Raw genomic sequence first — 27,280 nt, forward strand, 5'->3', positions numbered from 1 at the left:
TGCCGAGAACCACTCCGGTTTTCTAAAGAAAGGACTTTGTATGCGACATGTGTACATACAATGCATCAGCCCGATAACCGTAAGCAAGACTCGATCTCGTCCGCGGATAGCAGGAGGAACACAGATGGATGACGATCGCATAAGCAATACTTTGGTGCTTGGTTTCAGCATGACCTTATACACATGTATCATGGCCTAACATGGCTCGAGTATTGGCGCGCCTGCCTGATTAGGGTATCGAGTCGAATTATTGCTCGCTACGCTTAGACCTAGCCACGGCAACTCCAGAAAGAGGTCGATCATCGAACGCATTGTCTCAGTTGCCGCTTCTTGACTCGGCGCCGTTCGTCAAGCGCCATGCAAACTCATATCCGTGTCCAGCCCAGTGCCTTACCTTGGAACTAACCGAAGCCTCAACGTGCCCGTTGAGAGCGCGATTCCAGACCCGCATCTCAGGTCAAACCTGTCTCCCACGGTCCTACGGCGTGTCCGCCAATGTTCTGTGCTAGAATAGCATTTGGACCGATACAGTAGTGCACTGCCGTTTCCGTCAGCATTCAACGTCTTTCTGCTTTATCATGTATCCAGTCTCCCGGTCGAGGTCAGTCTGTCTGGAGCTTTCATATACACCAGCCTTTCCTCTTACCTCTCTCTCTCTTTCTCTCTCCCATCCCTTCATTTATTCGCAACCGTCCTATATACACACTAGCAAGACTATCTTGCACTAGGACCATTGATCCCTCCACCCCGGATCTACATACAAGTATCTACTGCCCGACACTCGTTACTACAAGGTCTACTAGAGGCCACAACCCATAATGGGTCTCAAGAACTACTTCAAGGCTGGCAAGGGCGATGCAGAGAAGAAGAATGCCAAACCAGCCAACGAAATGAGCGAGATTAACGAGAAGGCACTCGCTCCTCCCACACCAGCCTTCGCCAGCCAAACACCCTCAGGCCTCTCCACACCCAGAAATGGACTCCTCTCATCCGGTGCCTCGATTGCACCCTCAGCGAGATCAGGCTTCATGGACGACATCAAGCACGAGGTCATGGTCAACTACCTCTTCCAACAACAATGTGCCAGACTATGGGTTGGCGATGGTAGCGGTGAGGTCGAGGGTGTTCTTCTCAGGAAGTTCAAGGGTAGCTATTTGGCCTGCCCTCCTTCTCTCAGCACATCTACCTTCGCCATGGCATGTGCCGCACTCAATGTGCAGGTAAGCAGTCAATGACTCTCGTAATATCAGAACCAGACTAACTGATTCAGTGTGCCATGACTGTCAACTCTCGCATCATCAAGACCTTCCTGGCTTGGTCGCCCGACGCCATGGACGTGCCGCTCATGAACGGTCTGAGAGTCCAGATCCTTCCTACCATGGAGGACCTTCCCCGTGCACGCAAGCATCAGTTCGCCGCCTTCATTGCCTCAGAGGCACTCCTTGTCGTCTGGGATGATGATGCCAACAACCTTGTCAACCGCGCCAAGTTGATCGAAGGCGAGCTCATGGAGCTCGTCTGGAAGACTGGCGAGCCTGAGGAGATCACCGACGAGCCTGTGACTAAGAAGGGCCCTGCGGTCGTTACCGAAGAGTTCGATGAGGAGAGTGGTGAAGCACTTCCTGAGAACCGTCCCACACATCTCATGAACACCGTCCTCGTCTCGATCACCCTCATCATCATTATCACACTTCTTGGTGCCGGTTACCGACAATTGGCCATCGAAGTCAAGGTTGATGGCGGCTACACCCGCCTCGCCTTCGTCGCCCTCTCTCCTGTCCAGATCTTCTTCACTCTCTTCTTCGCCCAAGTCATTGTCGGTTGTATCGCACAGATGATTGGTCCTGTCCGCCAGATGACCCAGAACTCTCGCTTCTACTCTGCTCTTCTTCCCCGCCGTATCCAAGGTCGCGACCTCCCTCATGTCACCATCCAGTGCCCTGTCTACAAGGAGGGTCTTGCTTCCGTCATCGCCCCTACCGTCAAGTCCATCAAGCAGGCCATCTCGACCTACGAGCTTCAGGGTGGTTCCGCCAACATCTTCATCAACGACGACGGTCTTCAGCTTCTCGACGAGGAGGAGCGTGAGGCCAGAATCGAGTTCTACGCCGACAACAGCATTGGTTGGACTGCCCGTCCCAAGCACGGTCTCGACGGATTCCTCCGTCGCGGAAAGTTCAAGAAGGCTTCCAACATGAACTTCGGTCTTATGGTTTCCTGCAATGTCGAGGAGAAGCTCCTCGCCATCGATCGCGGCGACGACTGGACTCAGGCTGACGAGGCTCAAGCTTACGAGCGCTGCCTTAGCGAAGTTCTCGAGGAGCATGGTCGTGCTTGGGCTGATGGTAACATCCGTATCGGCGACTACATTCTGCTCATCGACTCTGACACTCGTGTTCCTGCCGACTGTCTTCTCGACGCTGCCTCCGAGATGGAGCAGGGCCCTGAAGTCGGTATCATGCAATTCAGCTCCGGTGTCATGCAAGTCGTTCACACCTACTTCGAGAACGGTATCACCTTCTTCACCAACCTCATCTACACTGCCATTCGTTACACTGTCTCCAACGGTGACGTTGCTCCTTTCGTCGGTCACAACGCCATCCTCCGCTGGGCTGCTATCCAACAGGTTTCTTACTTCGACGAGGACGGTTACGAGAAGTTCTGGTCCGAGTCTCACGTCTCTGAGGACTTCGATATGTCTCTCCGTCTCCAATGTAACGGCTACATCATCCGAATGGGTGCTTGGGCTGGCGAAGGATTCAAAGAGGGTGTCTCTCTTACTGTCTACGACGAGTTGGCCCGTTGGGAGAAATATGCCTACGGTTGCAACGAGCTTCTGTTCAACCCTATTCGCATGTGGTTCTACAAGGGTCCCTTCACTCCTCTCTTCCGCCAGTTCCTCTTCTCCAACATTCGTATGACCTCCAAGATCACCATTGTCTCTTACATCGGTACCTACTACGCTATCGGTGCCGCCTGGATTCTCACCACTGTCAACTACTTCGTCATGGGTTGGTTCAACGGTTATCTCGACAAGTACTACCTCGATTCATGGAAGGTCTGGTTCTCGTTGGTCATTGTCTTCAACGGTCTCGGTAACATTTCGCTCGCCATCATGCGCTACCGTATCGGCGACAAGTCCTTCTTCGGCGCTCTCTTCGAGAATTTCAAGTGGATTCTCATGCTCGCCATCTTCCTCGGTGGTCTCTCCCTTCACGTCTCCCAGGCTCTTCTTGCTCACATGTTCGAGATCGACATGACCTGGGGCGCTACCGGAAAGGAAGCCGAGTTCTCCAACTTCTTCATCGAAGTGCCCAAGGTTCTCAAGAGCTTCAAGTACTCGCTGTCCTTCTGTATCGTTTCTATTGTCGGCATGGTCATCCTTGCCACCGCCGACTTCATCCCTTACGACTGGCAAATCACCGATTTCGTCGCCATCTTGCCCATGGCAACAGTCGTGGCATCGCATTTCCTATTGCCCATCGCTCTCAACCCCGCTCTCATGACCTTCTCATGGTAAAGGGTTTCCACTTCTCATCCTTTCTTTTGTTCATATAACGCTGTTTCTTGAGATATCACGAAGACCTTAGTCGGGTATTGTAAAGGGGGGGATTCTTACAAATCTAGCGGGCGTTGTCTACTTTTACTACTACATATTCTTTGTTCTCTGAGGACCACATTTCTGGCCTCCTTTTATAGATTATCTTTATTACATCTTGATACCAAAATTTTGATTCAAATATCGCTTTTACTTGCATCCACTCTCTCTGTCTCTTCTCTCACGTGACTTCTTCAACCAGTGTAAAATACGACCCTGCCCTTGGGCTTTAGACACGCTTCCTCCGCAACTTGACTGATCCATAGCATGCTCATTTACTCACCCTTGCTACACCCTTTCTCTTCTTTCAGATCAACCATTCCAATAATATCCACCCTCAGCTACGGAAATGTCAAAAGAAAGCTATCGTTTCATCCAACTCCAGGGTCCTCTTCCAGCTTTTTTCCTTGGTGCTTTTTGATATGTACAACAACAAAAAAAAAAGCCACCGAGTATTTGCTGACTCGCTCTCTGGTTCCCCCTTTTTCTCCTTCAAACTAGTTTTCGCCAACAGGAAAGCATCGAACCACCAACGCTTTCTTTATCTTCCCCCAAAATTGTCTCGGTCTCTTACAAGTAGACGCCACAAGAGGCAGGGAGAGAGGAGGAGGAAAAGTTGGTGGTTGGACATGGCGACGAAACACAAAACGTCCCTCTTTTGGTTGTCGCAGCACGTGCCACAGACAAGGAGGCGCGTCTCTGTGGAAATTATCCATTAAAAGGCTTGCAGACTGGGAAACCATGAACGATGAACCACTCCAATTTTCCTTAGCACAAGTGCTCGAAACATCACTATTCTGCTGCTTCATGTTGTACCTCAAATACTCTGTAAAACACTAATTTATATATACTTTATACATGACTAAGGTATCGGAGAATAAATGCATGCAGGGTCAGCTCCGGTTTAGCTGAGGCTTTGGTGTACTTCAGCAATTCATGCAAGGGCGACCTCGTGTCCGCTTCGTCGCGCCGAAGGGCAAATGTAAGCGATGGAACAGGTCGACAAGTCTATTCTCCACGCCGCAGCTGAAGAAGGAACGAAAGACGAAAAAGGAGAAATGGTCCACAATTCTTTACACCTTGTCGTCTACACCGAGACGTCGTCTGCCCCGTGTGCTGAGTGATCTTTTTCTAGACTTGGAACGAGGCTTGCTGTTGCTGCGTCTGTGGTGGCTTTGGCGAGCTGCGTGTTGGCGAGGTAAACTTGGGTCCCTGATGGCGATGACCCGAGGCACGTCTGCTGATGAAGGCAGCTCTTCCGCCAACATGGTGTAGCTACTCTTCGGCAATTTGAACTTGTTCCTGTTGGCTGGATACCATACTCTCTGGAAGCGTTGGACTGCCCATGGAAAGAAGACTGTGAACACCAGACTGACAACTAGAAGTGGGATCGAGATATACAGGCACAGAATGGCTGGTGCAGTTAGAGTGCTGATACCGAAGATGCTCTACTCTCGTCAGAATCGTGCTTCGTACAGTGCAAATACAATGTAAGCGTTGACAAGACGTACAGTGAGGTATGTGATTGGAAGATACAAAGCCGCAAGCAAAGACAAGAAGCGAGAATAGTCGGACTGGTTGGCATTCTCGATGTTGAACTCCTGCGGACAATTCGTGTAAGCACTTGTCTTTGTGTCAACGGAAGCGTTGACTAACCAATTCAATCAAATTGAGGAAGCGCTCCTTCAGTGTGTCCATGTAGTAAGAGTACTGGTCCAGGTCCTCGACTGCGTCATCCATCTCGTCCCACACTGGATCATTGTCATCGTCCGGACCCTTGCGCATGGTATCCCTGAGCTTGAGTAGCTTTTTGAAAGATCTCGAGTGGAATCTCATGTACTCGCTGAGTTCGTAAATCCGGTCGATCTGCTTGTGTCAGAACATAAAATTGGCTCAAATTCAACGGAGTATGCTAACCTGCTTGTGCATTATGCGTGTCCGCAACTTCACTGGAAGCTTCCTGCCACGACTGTTGAGCTCCTTTCGATTGATTATCAGTACTTCATGCTCACCAATACAGTCAGCATACGTACAGCTTCCTCCAACTCCCTCTCAATCTCTCGGATGATGTTCTGCCAGTCTGTCAAAAGCCAGTACAGCCTCAGGAATGTCCAGCAAACACTCTCTTCATCTCTACGCGGTCGATCGTACTCTTCGTCTTCATAGAAGTATGGAAAGAAAAGATCGCGCATGACGTTTTCGGCAGGGAGCTTGTCTTGGGTAAATATCAAGACGACTGGGACTCTCTCGTCGAAACGACAGGCACGACGCCCACAACACCAAGCAGCGATGCGAAAGCGGTACTCATCAACTAAGATCTGGTCAGCTTTTCGGGCTTATTTTGAGATCTTGGTCAGAACACTGACTCTCATCGACAGCTTGTGGTCGGTCTTGGGGAGGATCTTTGCCGAATGTCCACCAGTACACATCAGGAATATTCATCTGGTCGACCAGAAATGACCAAGGGATTTGAGTAGATCGCTTGTTGCTTCGCTCCGGAAACTTGACCGTGTCATCATACTGTAGCGCTCGATTGAGGTCGGTAAGTTCGTCGTAGCGATCATCAATGCAGGTCGAGATGACTTGTTCAAGCCAGGGTTGGTACCCATTGAACGTGCTAAGGAAAACACAATTAGTATCCAGGCCGGTGAGTCTTGAGAGAAACATACATCAGCAACGGATCCTGCGGATTCATTCTCAAGGTCTCATGAACGAGGTCGGCGAATCTATCACCATCTGCGCTGGTTACTTGAATTGAAGTGTGATAACCCGGCGAGCGTCTGTTGCCGACATGAACATTGATCGGTACACCCTCCTGATACCATGACTTATGTCTTGGAGAACGACGTTTGCGATGATGACGATTGGCGCGAGGTGAATCTCCCATATTAGTCGGGTACGAGTAGGCTGGTGGAGTGTATTTGGCTTGTTGAGCCAGATTTACATCTGAGCGTCTAGGATATGGATTCATCGTGCCTGCCTGCTTTGGTTCCGCCTGGGAAAAATTGGCGTGTCTATGACGGGTCCAAACATGGCCACGGTTCTTTCCTCAACTCTTTGTAAGATGTTTAGAGGGTGCGAAGTCAGTCAAATCACGATGCCCAGGCTGAACTATAGGTTGCCTGGTCAGATCGCGTGATGGATCCATCGACCCCACGTGAAAAGCTGCATACGAAGGATGACCTTTTACAACATCATCAGCCATTTGTTTGGCGGCCCTTGCATAAGCAAACTATGCTGCATGCCTAATGTGGTATTTGACACAGCGAACCCAGAAAGGATTGCGGCCTTGCTACAGAGACGCGCTAAGCAGAAACAGAAACAAAGATCGTCCAAAGAATTGAAGCCAAACAAATCGATTAACAATATGCAACTTGAGAACAGGGTCTTGGGTATAGCGCTGAAGGGTAAGAAAGAAAGGAAAAGCCATGGAAAGAACAAGAGGACATGAATGCGTTCTGGAGGGTGTGCTTGTTAGTCGTAATAAACAGGGACAACTTCGTTCTACGGGCTGTTAGCCCGATCGTCCGTTGTGCCGCCCACATCAGTTGAGTCGCCTTCAATGGTCCGGAGCCAGTGTTGCGGTAGGCATACACAAACGAGTGGGAAGGCTTTCACTGGTCCGTATTCTTCAGGAATTGCATCGCCGCTGCTCATACCGCTATCGCGTTGCAGCTTGCCTTTACTCTTCCAGTCTTCTGCGCGCATGCTGACCCGGATTCCAGTTGCCCAGCCGTCATCCCATATGCCAACGACTTTGACCATGTCACCTCGTTCCAGTTCAAACTCATCAGCAGCACGAGGTTGATAGGCCCACAGAGACGATACCAGATCACCAGGATGTATATCGTCTTGTGAATAGTAGTCCTTGAAGAAATTCAGTTGCTCTGACTCGGACGTGCCTTCTGGAGAGGATATCCCGTCGCCAGCAGGACTGTCATGAGCACCAAACGCGAGAAGCGAACCACTAGAAAGAGAGCCGTTTCGTCTAGGAGGGAGGCCAAGACCACCAGTACGTGAATGTGGTGTACGCTGGGCTTCTGGAGTAGAGTCGAGTGCAATCGTTGGAGAGCGCGTGTTGAGTTCTGAGCCACTCGATATGGCTTCCAATGCTGCCATACGGGCAACACGACCACCAGGAAGAGCCTCGACCCCATCGTTCTGACTCCTGCTAGCGCCATCATGTCGATATGACATAGCTGGAGGTGCTCCACCTTGACGAGATCTCACTGGCTGGTTAAAGACACTAGTAGCTGGACTGGCATGTTTTCGACGGCGCAAGAAAATGCATGCCAATATGAAGAGCGCAAGAAGAACGAACGCGCCAAGGAGAGACCCAATCACAATACCCGCAATTGCACCACCTGAGAGTCCTTTCCTCTTCTTTGCAACCGAGGAGGGTGTCGAAGATGGGAATCTTGTAGCAGTCGAGGAGGTAACGGATGAGGTCGAAGTGAAAAGAGGTTGCATAGATGAAGTTGCAACGATGGGCAGAACGACGTTGTCGCAGCGGGTCGTGGTATTTGAGTAAACACAGCAAGAGTCAGTAGCGTTGGGCGAGCTCGCAGCGCAGTAAGAGCAGAGATTGACCAGATTAGAAGCAAAGCCGCAATTCTCGGGTTCATTGGTGACGCCTGTAATGCATGATTCGGACAAGGAGTTTGCAGGCAATGCACAGTTTGTAAAGTCGGCTCGGATCTGGCTGATAGCATTAGAGCTTGCGTCGCCACATGTGTCACTCGCGGCGATGGATTGCTCGCTCTCTGCGTACTCGGCCTAAAAAGAAGTCAGTGCATGGACATGGACATCTGGATATGAGAAATGAGGTCTTACACAAGTATTGGCGCACAGTGGTCGTGTCGCGTCTCCAGTCAAACCGCATGCGTTGATCGAGTTTTGGACAATTGCATTGCAGAGCACGCTCGCAGTATATCGTGCATAGTAGTTGGAGGAGTTGGACGAGTCGAAAGCAGAACAGCCGATCAGCTCAGCGTATCTTTGTTGAATGAAGCCGTTGTTTATGTATTGTTGTAATTGTGTGTCGAAAGAAGAAGTGTCTGTTACACCAGCAAGAAATGGGAATAGTCCGGTGAGGGTACTGTCGGTTGAGATAGAGGCCGTGTCGAAAGCACGGCACTCGGACGAGGATGTCAAAGGAATGCAAGTCTGGGCCAGGGCAGTTGGAAGCGTCGCGACCGTTACGGCGAGAGCGTAGAGCGCTATGTAACGTCCCGTCACTCTCTTCCTCCCAGTTCGCGTGTGTCCTCTTGCCAACTCTTTTCCCGGGCCCTGTGCAAGCGGCACGCGCTCAGTGCTGAAGAAGCTCCTGTGTGCGCGCCGGATGGTGGCATTGTCGGGCATTGTCTAGACGCTTGACTATTGCATGAAGAAGATGTATTCGAAGATGCCGTTGGAGGAATTGGGTCGTCTTAACGAGGAGAATCGAAGTCCGGACCGAGGATAGTATTATCGTTGTAGAGTAATCGGAAAGGTCGTGGTGATTAAGGTTAGGTCGAAGAAGAAAATCGATCAGGGGGCTGGCAATGAGCGACAGAGTAGACGGAAGATCAAGATCAAGATCAAGAAACAGAAAACAGGATGATTAACGAGAGACTGGTCGACGAGGCAAGTGCGCCTCTACTGCATCGAAACAGCAGTCGCACCCAACTTCACAGGGCGAGAGCTGACTGAAGACAGCGGGCCCGGCTCTGGCCCAAGTCGAAGATGCGCGCTCGACTCCCGGCGCGGCGTGCCACTTCCCGCCTGCAAACCTGATCTGCTCTTTGCCAATTTCGGCTGTAGTCTGCCACTTTTCGACGCACCACACGACCGTCATGGTGTGCACCATGACTTTTGACTGTCGGTGTTGTCGACAAAGCCGTCGCGGTTGTGAGTGATCCGATCATACATTCTTGGTACCTTTGCGGCAACTAGACTTCTCCCGTCAGGCATCCGCTCACTACCTCAGGCATCAACTGTGTACTGTTTGTTGCACCCCAATCGCACGACTCTGCTGTGATTCAAGCTGTGACTATCGAGGCTGAGGTGTGGTTCAGAGTGTCATCCTTCACCGCTGGACTTGACTTACGTCGTGCTTCTGACCGTGTCTGTAAATTTGCATCAGATGCAAGTCCACGCCATGCAGATCACCTGACCATAAACTTCTTCATCGAAGGTAGATGCCGATTGGTCTAGTCGAATGTCCTTTAGCCTCATGTGTTGCACTAAAGACCTATAGTGGCTGAAGGACAAGGTGAACACGTCTGTGATGGCTCAGGACGTGCTACCAAGAGTGCGAGAAGTCTCCGTTTCCGCGTCGCAACACGTCACACATGGCCACGTTTACTCCAATTCGGATGTACAGCATATGAAGAAGCTCTCATTGATCAACAAACATACAAATACGGATAATTGACTGCTTCTAAACTAAACTCATGCTGTTCGTCTGTCTGTCTGTCTCAGGTGTTTGTGCATGCAGTAACATTGTGCTGACGGATGTTGTGGGACTTGATTTCGGTGGTCGTTAATCATGGGTGAGAAGGCTTGGGAGCGGTGGTGGTATCAGGCTGCAGACCAGCTGGGCGCTGTTGGAGACCAGTGGTGGAAGCCTGAGGGCCAGCAGCGATCTCGGCAGCGATCTGGTCTTCGGTCTTCTTGTTGCCGTGCGAGATGAGACGGTTGAGGAAGGAGCCGGGTCTGCCTTGAGGGTACTTGGAGTCCTCAGCCTCAGCCTCTTCGAGCTGCTTGTGAAGGTGACCAGTAGTCTCCTCGTCGAGCTCTTCGTGCTCGTCGAAGTTGGCTGTCACAAGCGGGGTCAGCGGGGTCGACACAGGGACGACTGTCAGGACGGTGCAACTCACTCTCCTTGTCGTGCATGCTGAGAGCTCTCTTGATCTTCTGTCTGACGGCCTGCATGTTTGCGATTGGTGCTACGGTAGATCTCTTGGGTTGCTTTTGGGTGACCTGAGAAGGGCAGGCTGTCAGTCGCCGGCACAGACGGCTCGGAACGGAAGGCTTGTGTACCTGTGGTATAGGTGTAGGTATGGGCGTCTGTCAATGCAGGTGGACTAGAGTGTGAGATGTAGGATGGAGGAAAGAGAGAAGCGAGGTTGATTGAACGTCAAAGGCAGAACAAAGATAGACGTGAACCAGGGCAGGCAAGTGCCCTCGTCCAATGCCCAGAGCCCGCATCACCCGTCGTCATCTGTGGGGTACCGATGGCGCTGTGATCCAAAGTTGGAACGCTTCTATATTCCCGCAGAAGGCTGATGCGGTCTGGGCCCATTTTGCTCATGCGCAACTTTGCTCGACTTCCACTTCCAAATGATATGAAGCTAGCACATTGATTGGTCGTAAGCAATTCGGGACGCTCGTCAAGGATGTCCACCCTCGTGAACGACTTCCCCAGATCGCGCGTCCAAACCGAGGTCCTCTGATCCCACCACGCGGTCTGTGCGAGAGACAGCTCCATCCTGTTTCCTGGGCGCGCGTCGCATGTTGATTTTCCTTCTAGAAAAAGTAAGTAATATCCAATTGTATCCGAGCACCCAACATGCTTGCGTCGCTCAGTCGGCGATCAATCTGAAACCGGAGCTCATGTGTCGTCTTGAACTGTTAGGTCTGCTGATTCTTTCGCTTCACACGCGCAAGGCAAAATCTAGTCGGGACGTCGCAGACAACGCCCATCTGGCTTCTCGAGCTGTGCAGTTGCAATGCTCCACGAGGTGCTCATCGCCCTCAGCGGCCATCCCTCGCCGCTGTTCCCTGCGACTGGCACGTCCGGCCGATCCGGAGCCGACTTTGTAGACAAAGCCTTCCCACTGTTGTCATCATCAGAAGCGGCTTTATTGGCGACGGTTGGCAAGCTCGCCAGTCTGCATCGTCAAATTCGAGACCATGCAAATCGCATTGTTTCGCAACATTCTTCGACCATCTGCCGTGCTGTAGCTGCCTCGTTGTTGCAAACCCATCTTGCACGTTTTCGTGAGAAGATCCTGGATGTTGAGAAGCAGATCTTGACCAAAGATGCGGCCATAGTCGGTGCATACAACATTGTGCCTCTCTCTGCAGTCGTTGGCGAATTTGATGGGTGGAGTCGCCGTATGGACTGGTACTGGAGACTTGCATGCTTCATCCAGCCTTTAGATCCGAAAGATGCAGCCATATCCGATGCGGCCACCGGGGCTGGACTCATTGATCATCTTCGGTCAGAGCTACAAACAGGTTTTCCCGACATTGAAACTGCAGCAACCGAGTTGAGTTGCGTCGCTGACAAGGCCTGGTTGAAACAGGTGTCTGTGTGGCTCTTGTATGGCTTGCTACCCAGTCATGGTGCAGCAGACTTCTTTGTTACAGTACAAAAGTCTACCGAAGGGCCACCGTCATACGTCCTGCGACGTGAGCTACTGCCCAAGTTCGTTTCGCGACAGACTGGAAGCTCTCTACTCTTTGTCGGAAAGTCACTACACCAAGTCAAACAGCATACTCAAAATTCGTCAGCATCGCAGATCACACACGGTAATGAAGACGCTGCATTGCTAAACGCACATCTCCAATCGCTCTCATCGCTATCCTTTCCCCTAATGCCTGCTACGTTTTCTACCGCTATATCCTCAATACGTTCATCACTATCACAGAAAGTCCTTCAACGCCTGCTCCCACCGAATGAGATCAAGCTTGTCCTAAACACCTTTCGCCAAATTCTCCTTCTGGACCGAGGCGAATTCGCAGTCTTTCTCATATCCGAGGCAGCGGAAACACTTGACGCAAGACGAGTCGAACATGGTCGATATCTGCAAGAACCTTCGAGACGAGATCTTCGTGGCGTGATGATGAAGGAGGGCGAAGTCAACGAGTCTCTTTCGCGAACGTGGAAAGCTTTGACATCATTGCAAACCGAAGACCTTGAAGACGAAGTTCTCGAGTTCGCTCGCGAGAACATGCGACTCGAGATCGACCAAGGAAGAGCTACTGCAAGGCCATCGACATCAGATGCTACAGCTTTGGAAACAGCCAGTCTGACCAACACCTCTTTCAACGATCTTCTCTTCCCTGTGCCAACTTCGCTCACCATGCACATTCGCTCACCACTGGACCTCTTCATCTCACGTTATGACATGGACCGATATTCTGCACTCAACGCCTACCTGCTAAGTCTCAGAAGAGCACACATGCGACTTTCCAATTTATGGCGAGAATCTGGTTCAAGACGTGCAGCAGCGAACCCTGCTCGCCTGAGCCCAGAAGCAAAACAACTCGCTCATACCCGAAGTGCTGCTCAACGCAAAGTCTGGGCCACCTGCTGCGCAGCTGTTTTCCTACTCTCCGAAACAACAGCATATTTCGAAGGTGAATTGATCACCAGCTCATGGGATGCTTTCTACCCATGGGCTACCGCACAACACCACGACCCTGAGACTCTAGGACGAGCACATCGAGCATTCCTCGCTGCTTTATCTTATGTCATTCTCCTCACCGATGCAGCATACACACGCGCTCTCCGCGACCTCCTCACCCACATCGACGCCCTAGTCGCCCTTTTCGGCCGTCTCCAACGCCTGCAACAAACATCCAGTCTAGACGCTGGTGGAGCCACTGACTTCCTCGACGACGAAGAAGCAGAAGTAGCACGCGAACTCGACCGTTCTCGTAAGCGCGTAGATGCGGCGCTCAAAGACGTAGTCTCTAGATTACGTCAGCTGGACCATGAGAGATTGGGTGCTGCTAGATATTTGCAGGTTGAGGGCCAGGATTCAGGATTCGAGGTTTGGAGAGGTGGAGGTGTGGATAGACTGTTGATGAAGCTGGACTTTGGGAGAATGACTGGTGGGGACGAGTATATTGTCTAAGAATGTTCTATCCTATGGTGCAGTCATGGGCTGTTGTTGCTCGCTTGACTGATGATAATTGATTTTCTTTCAACAAGCTTGTTCTCGACTTGTCTCGTTATATTCGGTGTTGATGATCAGAGTCAAGGTGAGATTCAGAGTACAGCATTTAATGCCTCATGAGCCATCATGTCATGCGCCAGAGCGAAGCGTCGTGATCTGGGAAGGGATCAATTATGGATAACCAACATTGCGGCCACTCCACCATGCTATAATAGGGGTAAAACAGCATGAAAGCCTCTCAAGCAAACCTCACCTTTTCCCCCATCCTTGCACCCAACAGACTCTCAAGCTTTCGTCTTAATCCATCCATCCATTTCCACATGCAGACACAAACACCGACGTCTTTCTTTTACCCAATGAAACCACAATCTCTTACCTCCTCACAATCTCAGTTACCCTGATATCCCTTCCTCTACTCTTACTTCTCTCTCTACTCTTTCTTCTAACCCACGCATATTTGGGTGCTGTATCTTTGACCTTATCAATGAGAAGTGGTGCAGCGGTACCTTGACGACGGCGACGCGTGTGTTCGAATAGGACATCTGTTTCGTATTTATCGAGCTCACGTAACAGGATGATGAAGTCTGAGTTTGCCTGATTTCAGAAACCATCAGTACTTCTGACCCCCAGAATCTGTGAGAACGAAAAAAAGGGGAAAGCAGCATGGAAGTGTTGGGGAAAAGAGAAAAGGAGAAGGAGACTTACACGATCCCATTCCCAAGGAACGTGGTAATGTTCTAATGTCTCTATGTCCAGGAACTTGCGGTTGATGCGTGGGTATACGGGGACGTGTGCTTGTTGAGGGAAGCCGACGGAAACACCAGGGGCGTCTGGTAGACTGGGAGGTACCATGATGATCTCACCATCAAAGTGTCCACCTCCCATCTCACCAGAATGTCGGTGCTTTTTCTTGTTCTTCTTTCTTTCCTTTTCCGCCTTCTCGGGATCCAGAGCAACTTCAATATCGTGATTTGACCAGCCCAGTTTTTCGAGACGTGTTCGCATGGCAGAATCGATGCGGGCTTGTTCCTCTTTCGCTGCCTTCTCCTCTGCTTCTTGTTTTTCCTTTTGCTCTCGCAAAAAAGCTTGATATTCCCTCTCTTTGGCATCTTCTTTTTCTTTTTGCTTGCGCAAAGCTTCTCTATATGCTCTTTCCTCTTCCTCTTCCTTTTCCCGCTGTCTCCGCAGGAAATCATCATGGGCTTTTCGTTCTCGCTCTTGCTCTTCTCGTTGTTGAAGTTCTAGTCGCAGTTTAAATGCTGCTTCTGCATCTGCGGCTGCTTTTGCGTCGGCGGCTAGTTTGCGCTCGTGGGCTTCTATGACTCGTGTGCGTTCTTGTTCTGCGTCTAGTTCGGCTTGTTTGCGTTTTGCGGCTTCGCGTTCGGCTTCGAGTTGTAGCTTCATTTCGAGGGCGGAGGCTTCTTCTTCGCGTGCGTGTTTTGCGGCGAGGGTGGCTGCTTCTTCGCGGCGGCGGTCGAGTTCAAATTGGGCTCGGAGGGCGGCCGTTTCTTCTTCGTGGCGGCGGCGAGCTGCTAGAGCGGAGGCTTCGCGGCGTTGTTGCTCGAGGTCCCAGCGTAGGCGGTCGTGGTCCGAGTGGGAGCGGCCGCGGGAGTGCGAGCGGTGGCGGTGGAGGTGCATGTCTGCGAATTCTTCGGCGAGGAGTTGTTCGCCTAGGCGTTGGGCTCGGAGGGCGTGGGGGTCTAGCATGGGTGGTGGTGCTTGCTGCATCATGGGAACGTGTTGAGGCACAAACATAGGTGGCGCCATCATGGGGATTTGTTGAAATTGTGGTGGAGGTGGCATGGGTGCGGGCATGGGTGGTCGCCCTTCTGTTCGTTGTGCAGTCGTCGTCTCTTGATTGATGGGAATCTTGTTGTGGATATGGATGTTGGTGGGATGAGGGACATTGTGGCCTTGAGAATGCGAGCGATGAAGATTCGAAAACTGTGGTTCGGGTGTGAGATGGCCGCTATGTCGATAAGTATTTCGATAGTAGCGAGCTCTTGGTGGAGGAGACGAAGCGCCCCAGCGATCATGCTCCCAATGCTCGAATGGATACGCCATGGTTGCAGGCTTCAGCCAATGTGAAGGTTAGGTCGGGCTGACTGCAAGGGATGTGCGAAAGATGTTCGCAAGCCACCACTGAATAAGCCAGAGGAATGTGATAAGGATGTGTTGATCTTGTCTAAAGAATGGAGAGGGAGGAAAGAGGGACGGATGAGCTGCGTACTCAACAAACACCAGGCAGAAACAAACGACACACTCTATGGAAATGACACAGAGTCTCAGCCTACCGTATGTTCGGGCGAGAGAAGATGGAAAGAGAATCAGGGCTGCTGACAATCAAAAGGAGGAAGGCTGCAAGCGAAGGATCCCGCGTGACCGCCCACGATATAGTGCTGTATACAAGCAGCCTCCTATCGTAAGCTCACCAATAACCTCCGTGGCTGATGCATGTCAAGAGACATGATGCATGTCGCAGATGGTCCGCCTTACCGCCTGTCCAGCCCAGCGGCTTGGGTACTGGCCGACTTACATTTTGTCAAGTTGCTTACGAAAACGAGAGACATGCTACGGCTTGCGACTTCCTTGCCCTGTCTCGTCTGTGACCAACCGGTCAGATTGTAAAATTGTTGTTGGCAAAAGTGGGAGGATAATGTTCACCCCGCTGACTACTGCAGCTGGTAGCTGCTGCAGACGGCGACTGGCGATCTGAGCTCCTGCATGTGACGCGCGCGTGGTTCAGTTTCGCTCTTAAAACAGGCGCGTCGCTGATGCGATCTTGAGTTGTCGCTTGATAGCAGCTATTCCCAGTCTGGAGATGCTCCCAAGTGGATAAATACTGGCAGGAGGTCAATCAGAATTGAGCAAGTTGCACAAGCGAGCCACCTCGCTACGACAGCATACCAATTTTAAAGTTGGAATTGAAGGATCATCGGGCGTCAAGATGCAGCTATAGACTGCAGTAGAATGCATATATAGATTGAGACGATAGCCGCAGGATGCGATAAGACAATATAGGAGAAAGGTCTGGAATGGTGTAATTCTGGTGAGCACACAACGTGTAAGCTCTATGCCTGCATAAAAAGCAGCAACACTGTGTATAAATATGTTGTGCGATTCGGTCTTCGATTGCATCCATGGAGACACTTTGCATCGCGAAGAAGAGCGAATGCATCTTGAAACGCTTGCCATTGCCTCGGCGATTATCTCCATGGAGCGTCTCTGTCCTGACTTTTGTTCGTGATTCGTTCCTGGCAGCTTGGAGCAGGGCGGATCGAGAAGGGCATAAGTGTCTCCCTCTTCGAGCGCGGCTGCCCCGAAGTCGCACTCAAGGATCAGAGCCAGTGTTTGGCGATAGAAGTGTGATCGTGGCCTTCATCTGCCTCCATTCTTGAAGATGGCGTCCAAGTGGTCCTTGCTGTTCTTGTACGTTGTCTCGAGGTAGTGCATCTTCTTGTCCAGACCTTCCATCTCCTTCTTGATAGTCTCTTGATCTTTTGTCAAGCGCACCTTGACATCAGTCTTTGGGCTTGCGACAAACCTGGGTGTAGAATGTCAGAGAAATGGACCTTGTCGAATAGTGGGTCGTTGGAGCTCACATCTTTCCGACACCCTCGTAGACGTTTGCTTCAGACGGTAAGCCGTCAAGCTCAGCGGCTGTCAGCTGCAACATGCGCTTCTCGCGATTCTTGCTGTTGATTTGAGTCTTGACAATGACCATCTGTTGTTGGCAGAAAGCGGCCTTTTGCTCAATTTCTTGCAGGAGCTGGACGAGGCATTAGCGCTTATCGAAGCAAACTGTACATGATGGGCAGGCGAACGAACCTTCTGCATCTGATCCGGAGTCATGGACATGGTGGGCGAATTGGTGTTTGCTGTATCGCAATGCTTCTGTTATTACCAGTCGGATTCAAGAAGTTCAGCATGTGATTGCCCGGTGGAGGGTCGATGACACGCGTCTTGGCGCTCGCTGGTCGATGAGCGAGTCCGTCTCAAGAAAGTCAGTCTTGTTCCTTGTTTGTCCCTGCTCTGTCTTCCCTCTCCTTCCTTTATTCTTAAACCCTCTCCGAGTCACTCGCTTTGTTTTTCTGTCGTTCTGGGATTCCCGAATTCGCCAACCTCAAGGACACTCGCTGCAGCACGATCCGAGGCTTCCGCCGCTTCTACTATTTCTGATGGCATCTTTGCTACCCTCGATACCGTATCCGCCCTCGGGAGATGGCTACTGGAGCCCCGTGACCTCTACACTTAACTGGTGTGAGGAGGTTCGTCGTATCCATCCTTGAGCACTCGATCCTCGAGTCTAACAAGGACCCAGGACTACTATGCCACCGTCTATTCGGCCGAGATTGTCAACACTCTGACCAATCTGCTCTTTGTCTGGCTGGCCTTCCGTGGTATCAACAACTGTATACAGAACGGACATGACCACATTTTCCTCGTAACCTTCATTGGTTACTTGATCGTCGGAACTGGCAGTTTCTTGTTCCACTCAACCTTGAAGTGTGAGTGGCTGCGAGCGCTTGACTAGGTCAGACGCCTGCTAATCTAGTGCAGACCCGATGCAGCTGGTCGACGAACTCTCGATGATCTACACGACTTGCCTCATGTTCTACGCGACCTTCTCGCACAAGCAGACGCGCACCTTCCGCATCTTCCTCGCTCTCTTCTTGGTGGCATTGTGCGTCTTCATCACGGGCTACTATCACTACCTCGGAGACCCAGTCTTTCACCAGAACATGTACGCTCTTTTGACCGCTGTCGTCTTGTTCCAATCCATGTACATTATGGAGCGCGAACTTCGCCCGAGCCCCAAGGCAAGAGAAGCCGCGCGCAAGAGTACAGGCAAGCAGGATGGGCTTAGTGAGGCCGAGCAACAACGCCAGGACGACAGAGACTACAAGATCTTGAAGACCATGTGGCTCATGATTGGACTTGGACTGAGCGTCTTCCTTGGAGGCTTCGGAATATGGACCTTGGATAACGTTTACTGTTCTAGGCTACGTAAGTGGCGTCACGAGGTCGGCCTGCCTTGGGGTATTTTCCTCGAGGGACACGGATGGTGGCATCTCATGACTGGAACAGGAGCATACTTTTACATTGTATGGGGTGTGTGGCTCCGTCATTGTTTGAACGGACGTCAGGACGAGTTCAAGCTGGTCTGGCCGAGTGTCTTCAGCTCGCTGCCGTCGGTCGTCAAGATCGACAAGAGCGAGAAGAAGCAGAAATAGAGGCAGCTCAGGCTTTCGGCCGACAAAAACATGATATAGAAAAGATATAGAGGTATTCCGCGAGGACTTTTCGTGCAAGCATAGTAGCAAATTTCCAAGTACCCTAAGCAGACTTGACAAAAGTTCCAGGGTCCATGATGTGCATGTCGCTGTCTTCGGCGGTCGAGGCGTTGGCCGCATCTCAGAGGGAAGTTTTTGCCGACCTCTCAACTCATGATCGCATTTGCATTTTCCACCAGCATCCGACCTGACGCTCTATACACCTCACCGTCGTCACCCTGCACACACCATGTCGACAATGTCAGCACTCGAGCTATCGCGCCAGCTCACCCTGCGCGCCATGCGCAACCCACAAACCACCCTCCTCACCCGCTCACTCGTCCTCTCCCGCCCCGCCAGCAGCACCTCAAAACCAGCAGTACCCAGAGGCCGTCTACTGGAGAAACCCACACGCTTCAATCCTCCCTCCCATCCAGCCCGTCTACCTCGTCGTAACAGACAGCCAGCCTTCCAGGTCCCTCTGAGCGCCAAAGACCGTGAACAGCAAAAGAAGAAGCAATATCCACATATGCTGCCACCAGAGGGAACATTTCTGCATTGGTTCCTCACGAATCGGAATATTCATGTTTGGATCACCATGGTAAGGCTTTTCCTCTGCCTCTCTTCTTTGCCCCTCCACCGCTTCTCCAAATTTCTCCCCCTTTCGTCAAAGATCTTTTTCGTGCCTAATTTTGAGTGATCAATCACAGTCCATCCTCATCTCCCTAGCCTTTTTCACCTGGCTAAACAATTTCCTCGCAAATACACCCTATCTCGATCAACTACCCCCCAACAACATGTTCCTCTCCCACCCCATTGCCTTTTTATCCCGCTATGCAGAAGTCTACAACCTGCACTCGCAATACATTTCCGCCGTCACGGCAGAGCAAAGGAGGAATAAAGTGGACGATGTGAGGAAAAGAGGGGAATTTAGAAAGGCGCATGGATTAGATGAGCAAGAGGGTATTTTTGGGGGTTGGAGTGCTAGGGATACTGGGAAGGTGGAGGGGGAGGTTAGGGAGAAGGAGGCAGTCGAGGGGTTGGGGAATGAGATGCCGGTGCAAAAGGAGATGCAGAAGGAAAAGGAGGTTTTGGAGGCTGTGGTTGATAAAGAGGGGGGTGCGGAGGTGTATGCGGATTTTGAGGGTAGGAGGAAGCCTATCAAGAAGTGGTTGGGTATCTGGTAAGGGGATGAGAGAGAAGAGATGTTTAGGTTTTAGGAATGGATGAAGTTGTAATTATATTTGTACAATTATGAGAGAGGCTCTACTCTATCCACGGACAGTGTTTGCGATCTGGTTGAAAGCTAACTGAAAGTGTTCAATGCTCTTTCTGTTTGATCTTGCACAAGCTTGACTGAGGCCTCTTGTCGCGCCTGGTATACCGCCATGATCGAGTGGTGTGTTTGTATCAGATTGAGCATCTCCTTCCTTCATCTGTAAGATAGATACCGGGGCTTACTCAATTGTCCAGCACACCCTTGACGTGACTTGCAAACTCAAAGACTGGATGCACTGCAAGCCACTGTATCTGCAGATGGCATCAGCCTACGAGGCAATGCCTTTGGCCGTTTGACCCGATCTGGCATCCAGCAAAGCGCGGTGCCACGAGTAGATCCACTCGACGGCTACGAGCTGTGTGGCATCTGAGCATGTGTTGCTTGGTTGTAGCTTCTTATCCAAATCAAGTCCTCAAGTCTCGACCTTGTCCAAAGCCTCGAGAATCTCTTCACCGACGCCTCCCTTCTCGACAACCATCTTGATCATGCGAGCGACAAGGTTTCGACTCACACCACCTCTAGGGGGTCTCCAAACTCCGCTGTCTGTTTCCCTCACTGCCAAAGCTTCAGCCTTTGTGGGTGCAGCACCGCCGGTAGCAGTGTTAAGGACATCGGGCGTTCCAGCTCCTGTCAATCTAGACGGCGGGTCGACCATTCTGACTGCCATGACGGCGAGTTGTTTCTCAGCTGAGGGTGCAACACTGACAGCCACAACAGCATCTGCAACGGCGAGCTCGTCACCGCTGGGATCGAAGAGGATGTTTGAGCCTACAGAAGCGAGGAGGAGTGTGACTGGAGGCTTCTGGCCTGTAGGATAGAGGGGCACGGCGGCTTCCCAGTCGTCGTTAAACAGAGGGTCTTCGTCTTGCTCTGAGATGAGGGCTGGTAGTTGTGTGTGTTGGAGGGCGAGATGTGTGGTAAGCGAGAGGAGAGGCAGGGGGTATGACAGCGGTGCCGAGAGCAATAAAATCTATGGGTCTGTTAGCATTGCGTCTCTCAATTGATCTGAATGGTTGTCGTACGTCAATGTACAAGCGCCAGTGGAATCGGCGGTTGATGTATAAGCGATCTTTTAGCATTTCTGTAGCCAGCAGACTTTCGCGCAGCATGGCGCCCAAGAAGACCGGCAAAGCATCGTCGTCTCTGTATCCCGGCATCTCAATCTGCACCTCAACCCAAGCGTCTCTTCCCTTTCTTCCCTCGTCGCCCTTGCCCATACCACCCATTTCAACCTCGGCACCTCCTGCAGTACCCAGACTGCTCTCCTCCGTCTCACCAGTATAGCCGCCGCTCTTCTCCACTTCGGCCTTGATGCCGACTACTGCTTCCGTGCCATCTGCGAAACAAATACGCGCCGAGCCGTTTGCTGAGGGAAGGATCTCGGATTCGGCGACCAGAGGACGGAATTGAGTAGGACTGCGACCGTCGGGACGAATTGGCGGTGTTTGCGCGAGGGAGTTGTGTAGGTAGCTCAGCTCGGCTGGCGAGAGGTTTGCGCTTGACGGCGCCATCATGTACAGAGAGTCGTTCTTATGTCGGTATTTGTCTTTTCAAGGATCTGAATTATTGCAGAGTGTTTCCGTTGAGAGTCTTGAGCAAAAGTTGTGTTGGTTGTGAGTGATTGATTGGATTGAGCGTGACGGGTAATTTTTCTCTGCGATGGTCCCTACGTAATCGAGAGCTGCCATTCTCCATGGAGGAAGCTTTTGCCGGCGTTGCTGGTCAGAAGTCGCGGTTCAGACATGGCAACAACGAACAAGTCCAAATATTCATAATACATTCTGATCATACAGGGTTGTTCGTCATAAAACCGACATCCCAATACGTGTAGTTGCTGTCGATCAAATCAGTGTACATGTTGAATTCGTGGCAATACTTTTTGACAAATATGTTGGCCTCGCTAGAGCACCTTCCTTCCCCGGATATCTTGACTGCGTTCTTGACTTCATGTTCTCATCATCCTGTTGCCCATGCACGCTTATTTGTCTTTCTGAGTGCTGAGTTCCATCTGTAAACCTGGACTTGTCTCCAGCTGTGTAGACATCATGCTGGAATGTTTCGTGGTCATGTCTCAGTAAGTGTACTTTTCTTAACTCAGTCCATCAAGAAAGAGCATGGGATATCGATGCGTGGAGGAGCATGGAAAAATTGCCGTGCAGTAAGGACTTTCGAGCTTGCCAGAGATACCAAGCTCGAGGCGAGGCTCCTGACGTGCCCTGGTGTGGAAAGACTCAATGTCGCGATAGTCCATGAGGGACTGGGCCTTGTCGACAAGGACACAGTCTTGTTGCACCCACTCATTTGCCCATCTGCCATGTCAACAAAATACAGCCGAAAGACGCGTACATAAAGGATGACCGTGTTATACCCAACACAACGCCTAGCGCCAACGTGGTTTTGCGATTTTCTATCTGGCACCAGCCTTTGCAGACTTGTCTGCTATTGTTGGCTTGTCCGGGCCTTCGGGTCTTTTCCAAAAACCACACACCTCTGCCATACAATCAATACCCAAGACATCTCCAGAACCATCAAAGCCAACATTCCCGCCTCCTGAGTTCATATCTTCCACCATCTCATTGACTAGTTGCACAAAGGTCTGGTTTCCATTCTCCTTGGATGCAGTCGGCCCGCCTCCGTGACTATCCCAATAACTGGTCTGCATATCTTCACAGAAGTAATAGCCGCCAGTCTTGACGGTCTTCCACAGATGCTCAAGACTCTTGATCTGTTGGTTCATCGTGTGGCCGCCGTCATCGATGATGATGTCGAAGTTCCCACCACTGTCCGTGATGAACTCTTCGAGAAAAGCTTCGTCTGCTTGATCACCTGTAAAGATGGTCGCTCCACTCGTTTTACGAGCCCACTTCCTTGCGCAGCGCTCGTCATACTCGATGAAGTACAGGTCAACGTACGGGAAGTACTCGAGCCAGAGGTTATAGGAAGCTCCTGGACCGTAACCCATATCGCAACCGAGACCTATCTCAAGCATCTTGATCCGCTTCATACGGAGCGAAGGCAGATACTTTTCGTACATGTGGTGGTAGCTATGAGCTGTGACTTTGTCGGTTCCATATTTGACAGCGATTTCGTAGAAGCTTGGACGACTGGAAAAGCGTTGTCAGCGAGGGACAAGGGTACGAAGACTTGTCATTCTTACTGCCACAGTTTCTTTGCATTCGGTACGCCGCCACGCTGGTGGAACACTGCTACTATGAAGAGCAATGACGCAGCAATTGCAAAAACTACTGGTAGTCGATGAGGAGTGTGAACGGCCATGATGATGCGAAGCGCGATCGAGCAGACAAAGCGCAATCAATGCTAGCTAATATCTCATCCAAAGCATGTAGCGAGATTAAGATTGTGCCGAGATATGTATCGTTCCACAGCCCTGGCTTCGTCTAGAACGACTCCCTTGCGTCAAAGCCATGAGGCCGTGACATGCGTGCCTCTGACGCTCCTATCACAGTCAGGATCGCTTCTAGATCCCTGTAATCGCAGCTTCCTCTGGAATTCCTCCTGCATCGGCCCGTGGGACAAAATCTACCGGCCGCGTCGTGAGAAATGCTAACGGATGCACGAACAAAACATTTAGTCGCGAGACTGCACCTTTCATGTCATCAATGAGTGCAGTCTGAGAATCTCAATTCAAAATGGCTTTTTACGAGACCAATCTGGCGATCCTGGCTGCGATTAGTGCTTACCTGCTGTATCGCCAACATGAACTGGACAAACAGAGCTCGGTCGTCGAAGCCGAAAATGGCATGAAAAGTGCACTTGGTCGCGATGCCATTCAAAGATTCAAGCGAGCTTTCTTCCCAGCATACGCTCTCGTTTGTGCAGCCGACTGGCTTCAGGTAAGGGCCGCGACTACTGCTGTTGAACAGTGACTGACTTGCAGAAGGGACCCCACATCTATGCACTCTATAAATACCACAAACACCTCCCAGAGACGACAGTGGCTGCTTTGTATGGCAGTGGGTTTGTCGCTGGTGCTCTCAGTGCCTCGTTCGTCGGGCAATTGGCCGATAAGTATGGTCGTCGAAGTGCTTGCCTGCTCTACTGTATCATCTACTCGATAGCATGCTTGTCCATGCTCTCTGATGACTTGCTCATCTTGTTTGCAGGTAGAGCTTGTGGCGGTGTTAGCACGACTTTGCTGTACAGCGTCTTTGAAACATGGATGATCGCTGAGTATCATGATCAAGCATTAGATGCTTATGGCTTGAGCTTGGGAAGCATGTTTGGTAAGATGACAACACTTAGCGGAGTTGTCGCTATCATCTCAGGTGTCACTGGCGATCTTTTGGTCAGGTCGCTAGACTCGAAGACAAGCCCTTTCATGGCTAGCATTGTTTGCTTGATGCTGGCTCTTGCATATATATCAAAGCATTGGGTAAGTCATCGACAAATGCCAAGACTTTGTAGCAAGCTAATAACCTCAGAACGAGAACTATGGAGACAGTGCTAGCAGCAAAGACAAGGAAGGCGAGCCTATTGGTCTGGGTCAGGTCGTCTTCGGTAAATCGCATTGTTAGTCGACGTCTGCACACTAGAACTGACATCTCATAGATCCAAAGATCATCTCCATCGGCCTTGCATCCTGCATCTTCGAGGGTAGCATGTACATGTTCGTCTTCTTCTGGTCTGCGGCTCTCTCTACCGTACATGCTAGTATCGACCTCATCAGTCCTCTTCCGTTTGGAGTAGTCTTTAGTTCCTACATGTGTGCTATGATGATAGGCTCGATCATCTTTACTCTCATACCGCCATCATCGGACAAAGCACATTACATCCTCAAGATGGTGTTGACAAGCGCGAGTATTTGCTTCCTATCCAGTGTCTTAATCAAGAGCGAGGTATTGGTCTTCTGGGCGTTTTGTTTGTTCGAGGTTTGTGTGGGTGCATACTTCCCCAGTATGGCTTCTCTGAAGGGCAAATTGATCCAAGATGGTAGTCGTGGGAGGATATATGGCATTCTTAGACTGCCTCTGAACCTCTTTGTCATAATAGCGCACAGTCTTGCAGAAGAAGGTATGTCCGAAGTACTTCTGTTCGATCGAGATACTGGACTTGCACGGTACAGGTGACCAGCATCGTAACAATGTCTTCATGACTTGTGGTGGACTTCTCCTCATCGCCTTTGTCACTGTACATCGATACCTATCGTCTGAGTTTTGATTTGGCAAGATTGAGGTGGAAGTCCGGTCTGAGCTTCTGTCGTGCTCCGGAAGAACGTTCGGCCACCGCGAGTGCGTCAGTCTTTGGACCTCCTCTATCAATTCCGTATCATCGACATTCGTCTGACTTTGTGAGCATCAGTCGAATAAATTCACGCTCCTCAAGTACGACAGAACTCCATCCCAGCTTGCAACATCTGGAGATGGCGACCTCCCTGGACACGATCATCTACGCGTCTGATTCCGCAGACATGCTCGCTTCTGAGAGTCCTCCTGACTACACCAAACCTGACTGCATCACCCCTTGTCCAAACGAGATTCTCCACAACATCTGCCACCATCTTCCTTCCGAAAGCATCAAGGACTTCCGCTTGGTTTGCAAGGCCTTCTACATCGTTGGCAATGACTATCTCGATGCACGAGCTTATGTCTGTTTCAAACGAACCTCGTTTGAAGAACTTGCACAGCTCTCAAACTCCCATCTTCGCAAATGTGTCAGGTCACTCCGATTTGATGCAAATCCCTTCGAAACAAAATATTTGACCTCTGGCGCACTCTCGCGCAATCATTCTATGCTTCTAACTCCGTTAACCAAGCTGCGTTCGAGCGTTTCGAATATTACTGTCTGGACCAGGAAATCATCTTGCAGAAAAAGCTGCACATCGATACCTTCGTCAGCTTACTCAAAGGCTGTCCCAAGTTGGATACTGTTGAGATCTGGTCTGGCCGCGTGAAGCCTCACATGATGATGATGAAGGCACGACGCCTGTTTGCCGATGCAAAATTCTCGCCCGCAGATGCTAACGAGAGCTTTGACAGTAGTGTTAAGGGCCTCATCGCCGTGTTCAGAGCATTTGAACGGAGCGGTGTATGCCTCAGACGAATCGTCGCTGGGCGCTTGTCGCATGACATCTTCCATCTCAACCACCACGATACCATCTTGGTCAAAGCTGGGCTTACGAAGGTTCATTCTCTTGCGTTGAACATCGACGAGCTCCTTCCTCCAGAGGTGATCCTAGCCCAGGCCCTCGGGAGTAGAACAGCAGAGACTTCAGAAAGCCTTTCTGATGGTGCGCTATCCGAGATGCTGCGCGCCGCACCGAGTATGCGCGGTTTGAGCATCCGCATGAGTAATCTACGCTACAATCACGCCGTGGGACCCCTAGATGTCAATCATATCTTTGGAAAGCAGGTGTTCAAACATCTTCGCTATCTGAATCTGGAGAGAGTCGCGGCCGACTCGAGTAATCTAGAGCGGGTATTGGTTGACCATGGAGACACTCTGATAGGTATTCGCCTTACCGACTTCACTATGAGAAATCATGATAGCTGGACGCGTTTCTTCGCTGCTATGTCACAAAAACTGCCGAACATCCGGAAGTTCATGCTATATGGTAGGTGGACTGGTAAGCATACGGAGCATTGGGATTCCAGCAAGACACTTGATGGAAGATCCACCATGGAGACACACGCCATGAGTAACTTCCTGCGCAAGGGCGGAACACTGCCTACGACACTCGCTGAGTTTCGTCAGCATGTCCCCAATCCTCACGTATTCATACATGCCAGAAACCTACACTTCAGTCGTCGCAGACGCGGCAGAGACTACATCGACGCTTCCAACGAAGGATATATCGAGGAGCCCAAGACTGACAGTGACTCCTCCTCTGGCGACGAAGACGAGGATCTCAAATTCTGGAAGGAGCACTTGTGAGAAGCAAACGGCTTCTCGTTTGACTGCGTGACATCACTTTCTCGCTCGAAGGAAGGAGCTACTACCTCAACTTTGGACGCTCATCCCGAACTCAGTCAAACTTCTCACTTGGTGCTTCGTCGACGACTCATCGTACAGGGACCCTCGCTTTCATCATCCCTTACTTGCTTCGGATCGGATAACTCGCAAAAGACAACAACGATCACCTTCCTCTTTCACCGTCAATAACTTTCACCCATCAGCTCGACACGTCCCTTCCCACCCCCATCACATAATATTACATCGATCTCAACATCAACCATCCATCCTCATTACTTCCCCTAGCCCGCCACAAATCCAAACCCCACAA

At 50.9% G+C, this 27,280-nt stretch overlaps 13 protein-coding genes across 13 annotated transcripts; 6 read left to right on the forward strand and 7 right to left on the reverse strand.

Moving 5' to 3' along the window:
* Window positions 1-613: 613 nt before the first annotated feature.
* AUEXF2481DRAFT_101231 (uncharacterized protein) lies at window positions 614-3,756 on the forward strand. Its single transcript, XM_013484986.1, has 2 exons — window positions 614-1,220; window positions 1,271-3,756. Exons 1-2 carry the CDS (start codon window positions 819-821, stop codon window positions 3,518-3,520), a joined length of 2,652 nt encoding a protein of 883 aa, XP_013340440.1. The 5' UTR covers window positions 614-818; the 3' UTR covers window positions 3,521-3,756.
* A 783-nt stretch (window positions 3,757-4,539) lies between these two features.
* On the reverse strand, window positions 4,540-6,672 carry AUEXF2481DRAFT_447764 (uncharacterized protein). The gene is made up of 7 exons (XM_013484987.1): window positions 6,268-6,672; window positions 5,965-6,215; window positions 5,632-5,909; window positions 5,516-5,578; window positions 5,255-5,464; window positions 5,110-5,199; window positions 4,540-5,046 (listed from the first exon to the last, which is right to left on the reverse strand). Exons 1-7 carry the CDS (start codon window positions 6,567-6,569, stop codon window positions 4,672-4,674), a joined length of 1,569 nt encoding a protein of 522 aa, XP_013340441.1. The 5' UTR covers window positions 6,570-6,672; the 3' UTR covers window positions 4,540-4,671.
* A 430-nt stretch (window positions 6,673-7,102) lies between these two features.
* Window positions 7,103-8,959, reverse strand: AUEXF2481DRAFT_32638 (uncharacterized protein; the record flags this gene model as incomplete). Its single annotated transcript, XM_013484913.1, has 2 exons — window positions 7,103-8,374; window positions 8,432-8,959. The coding sequence occupies 2 exons, from the start codon at window positions 8,957-8,959 to the stop codon at window positions 7,103-7,105; spliced, it is 1,800 nt and encodes a 599-aa protein (XP_013340367.1).
* A 1,075-nt stretch (window positions 8,960-10,034) lies between these two features.
* Window positions 10,035-10,707, reverse strand: AUEXF2481DRAFT_43587 (uncharacterized protein). The gene is made up of 3 exons (XM_013484938.1): window positions 10,622-10,707; window positions 10,459-10,561; window positions 10,035-10,397 (listed from the first exon to the last, which is right to left on the reverse strand). Exons 2-3 carry the CDS (start codon window positions 10,511-10,513, stop codon window positions 10,126-10,128), a joined length of 327 nt encoding a protein of 108 aa, XP_013340392.1. The 5' UTR covers window positions 10,514-10,561; window positions 10,622-10,707; the 3' UTR covers window positions 10,035-10,125.
* A 138-nt stretch (window positions 10,708-10,845) lies between these two features.
* AUEXF2481DRAFT_447821 (uncharacterized protein) lies at window positions 10,846-13,581 on the forward strand. Its single transcript, XM_013484988.1, has 2 exons — window positions 10,846-11,116; window positions 11,217-13,581. Exon 2 carries the CDS (start codon window positions 11,311-11,313, stop codon window positions 13,444-13,446), a length of 2,136 nt encoding a protein of 711 aa, XP_013340442.1. The 5' UTR covers window positions 10,846-11,116; window positions 11,217-11,310; the 3' UTR covers window positions 13,447-13,581.
* AUEXF2481DRAFT_447925 (uncharacterized protein) lies at window positions 13,530-15,653 on the reverse strand. Its single transcript, XM_013484989.1, has 4 exons — window positions 15,417-15,653; window positions 14,194-14,714; window positions 13,995-14,082; window positions 13,530-13,644 (listed from the first exon to the last, which is right to left on the reverse strand). Exons 1-4 carry the CDS (start codon window positions 15,550-15,552, stop codon window positions 13,613-13,615), a joined length of 777 nt encoding a protein of 258 aa, XP_013340443.1. The 5' UTR covers window positions 15,553-15,653; the 3' UTR covers window positions 13,530-13,612.
* A 751-nt stretch (window positions 15,654-16,404) lies between these two features.
* On the reverse strand, window positions 16,405-17,406 carry AUEXF2481DRAFT_43591 (uncharacterized protein). The gene is made up of 3 exons (XM_013484939.1): window positions 17,317-17,406; window positions 17,091-17,257; window positions 16,405-17,032 (listed from the first exon to the last, which is right to left on the reverse strand). Exons 1-3 carry the CDS (start codon window positions 17,344-17,346, stop codon window positions 16,867-16,869), a joined length of 363 nt encoding a protein of 120 aa, XP_013340393.1. The 5' UTR covers window positions 17,347-17,406; the 3' UTR covers window positions 16,405-16,866.
* Window positions 17,407-17,665: 259 nt separating this feature from the next.
* AUEXF2481DRAFT_43592 (uncharacterized protein) lies at window positions 17,666-18,820 on the forward strand (the record flags this gene model as incomplete). Its single annotated transcript, XM_013484940.1, has 3 exons — window positions 17,666-17,756; window positions 17,810-17,996; window positions 18,049-18,820. Coding segments are annotated over 3 exons (952 nt in total), but the record flags the coding sequence as incomplete, so codon positions are not given.
* Window positions 18,821-18,940: 120 nt separating this feature from the next.
* Window positions 18,941-19,990, forward strand: AUEXF2481DRAFT_448007 (uncharacterized protein). Its single transcript, XM_013484990.1, has 3 exons — window positions 18,941-19,362; window positions 19,472-19,762; window positions 19,787-19,990. The coding sequence occupies exons 1-3, from the start codon at window positions 19,012-19,014 to the stop codon at window positions 19,946-19,948; spliced, it is 804 nt and encodes a 267-aa protein (XP_013340444.1). The 5' UTR covers window positions 18,941-19,011; the 3' UTR covers window positions 19,949-19,990.
* A 462-nt stretch (window positions 19,991-20,452) lies between these two features.
* On the reverse strand, window positions 20,453-21,551 carry AUEXF2481DRAFT_32645 (uncharacterized protein; the record flags this gene model as incomplete). Its single annotated transcript, XM_013484914.1, has 2 exons — window positions 20,453-21,010; window positions 21,063-21,551. 2 exons carry the CDS (start codon window positions 21,549-21,551, stop codon window positions 20,453-20,455), a joined length of 1,047 nt encoding a protein of 348 aa, XP_013340368.1.
* An 896-nt stretch (window positions 21,552-22,447) lies between these two features.
* AUEXF2481DRAFT_32646 (uncharacterized protein) lies at window positions 22,448-23,316 on the reverse strand (the record flags this gene model as incomplete). The annotated part of the gene is made up of 2 exons (XM_013484915.1): window positions 22,448-23,144; window positions 23,198-23,316. The coding sequence occupies 2 exons, from the start codon at window positions 23,314-23,316 to the stop codon at window positions 22,448-22,450; spliced, it is 816 nt and encodes a 271-aa protein (XP_013340369.1).
* Window positions 23,317-23,801: 485 nt separating this feature from the next.
* On the forward strand, window positions 23,802-25,127 carry AUEXF2481DRAFT_69285 (uncharacterized protein; the record flags this gene model as incomplete). The annotated part of the gene is made up of 4 exons (XM_013484960.1): window positions 23,802-23,894; window positions 23,942-24,433; window positions 24,483-24,558; window positions 24,610-25,127. 4 exons carry the CDS (start codon window positions 23,802-23,804, stop codon window positions 25,125-25,127), a joined length of 1,179 nt encoding a protein of 392 aa, XP_013340414.1.
* Window positions 25,128-25,543: 416 nt separating this feature from the next.
* On the forward strand, window positions 25,544-27,111 carry AUEXF2481DRAFT_448108 (uncharacterized protein). The gene has a single exon (XM_013484991.1). It carries the CDS (start codon window positions 25,960-25,962, stop codon window positions 26,929-26,931), a length of 972 nt encoding a protein of 323 aa, XP_013340445.1. The 5' UTR covers window positions 25,544-25,959; the 3' UTR covers window positions 26,932-27,111.
* Window positions 27,112-27,280: the final 169 nt, after the last annotated feature.

The sequence above is a fragment of the Aureobasidium subglaciale genome, assembly GCF_000721755.1.
Source record: "Aureobasidium subglaciale EXF-2481 unplaced genomic scaffold scaffold_25, whole genome shotgun sequence".
NCBI lineage: Eukaryota > Fungi > Ascomycota > Dothideomycetes > Dothideales > Saccotheciaceae > Aureobasidium > Aureobasidium subglaciale.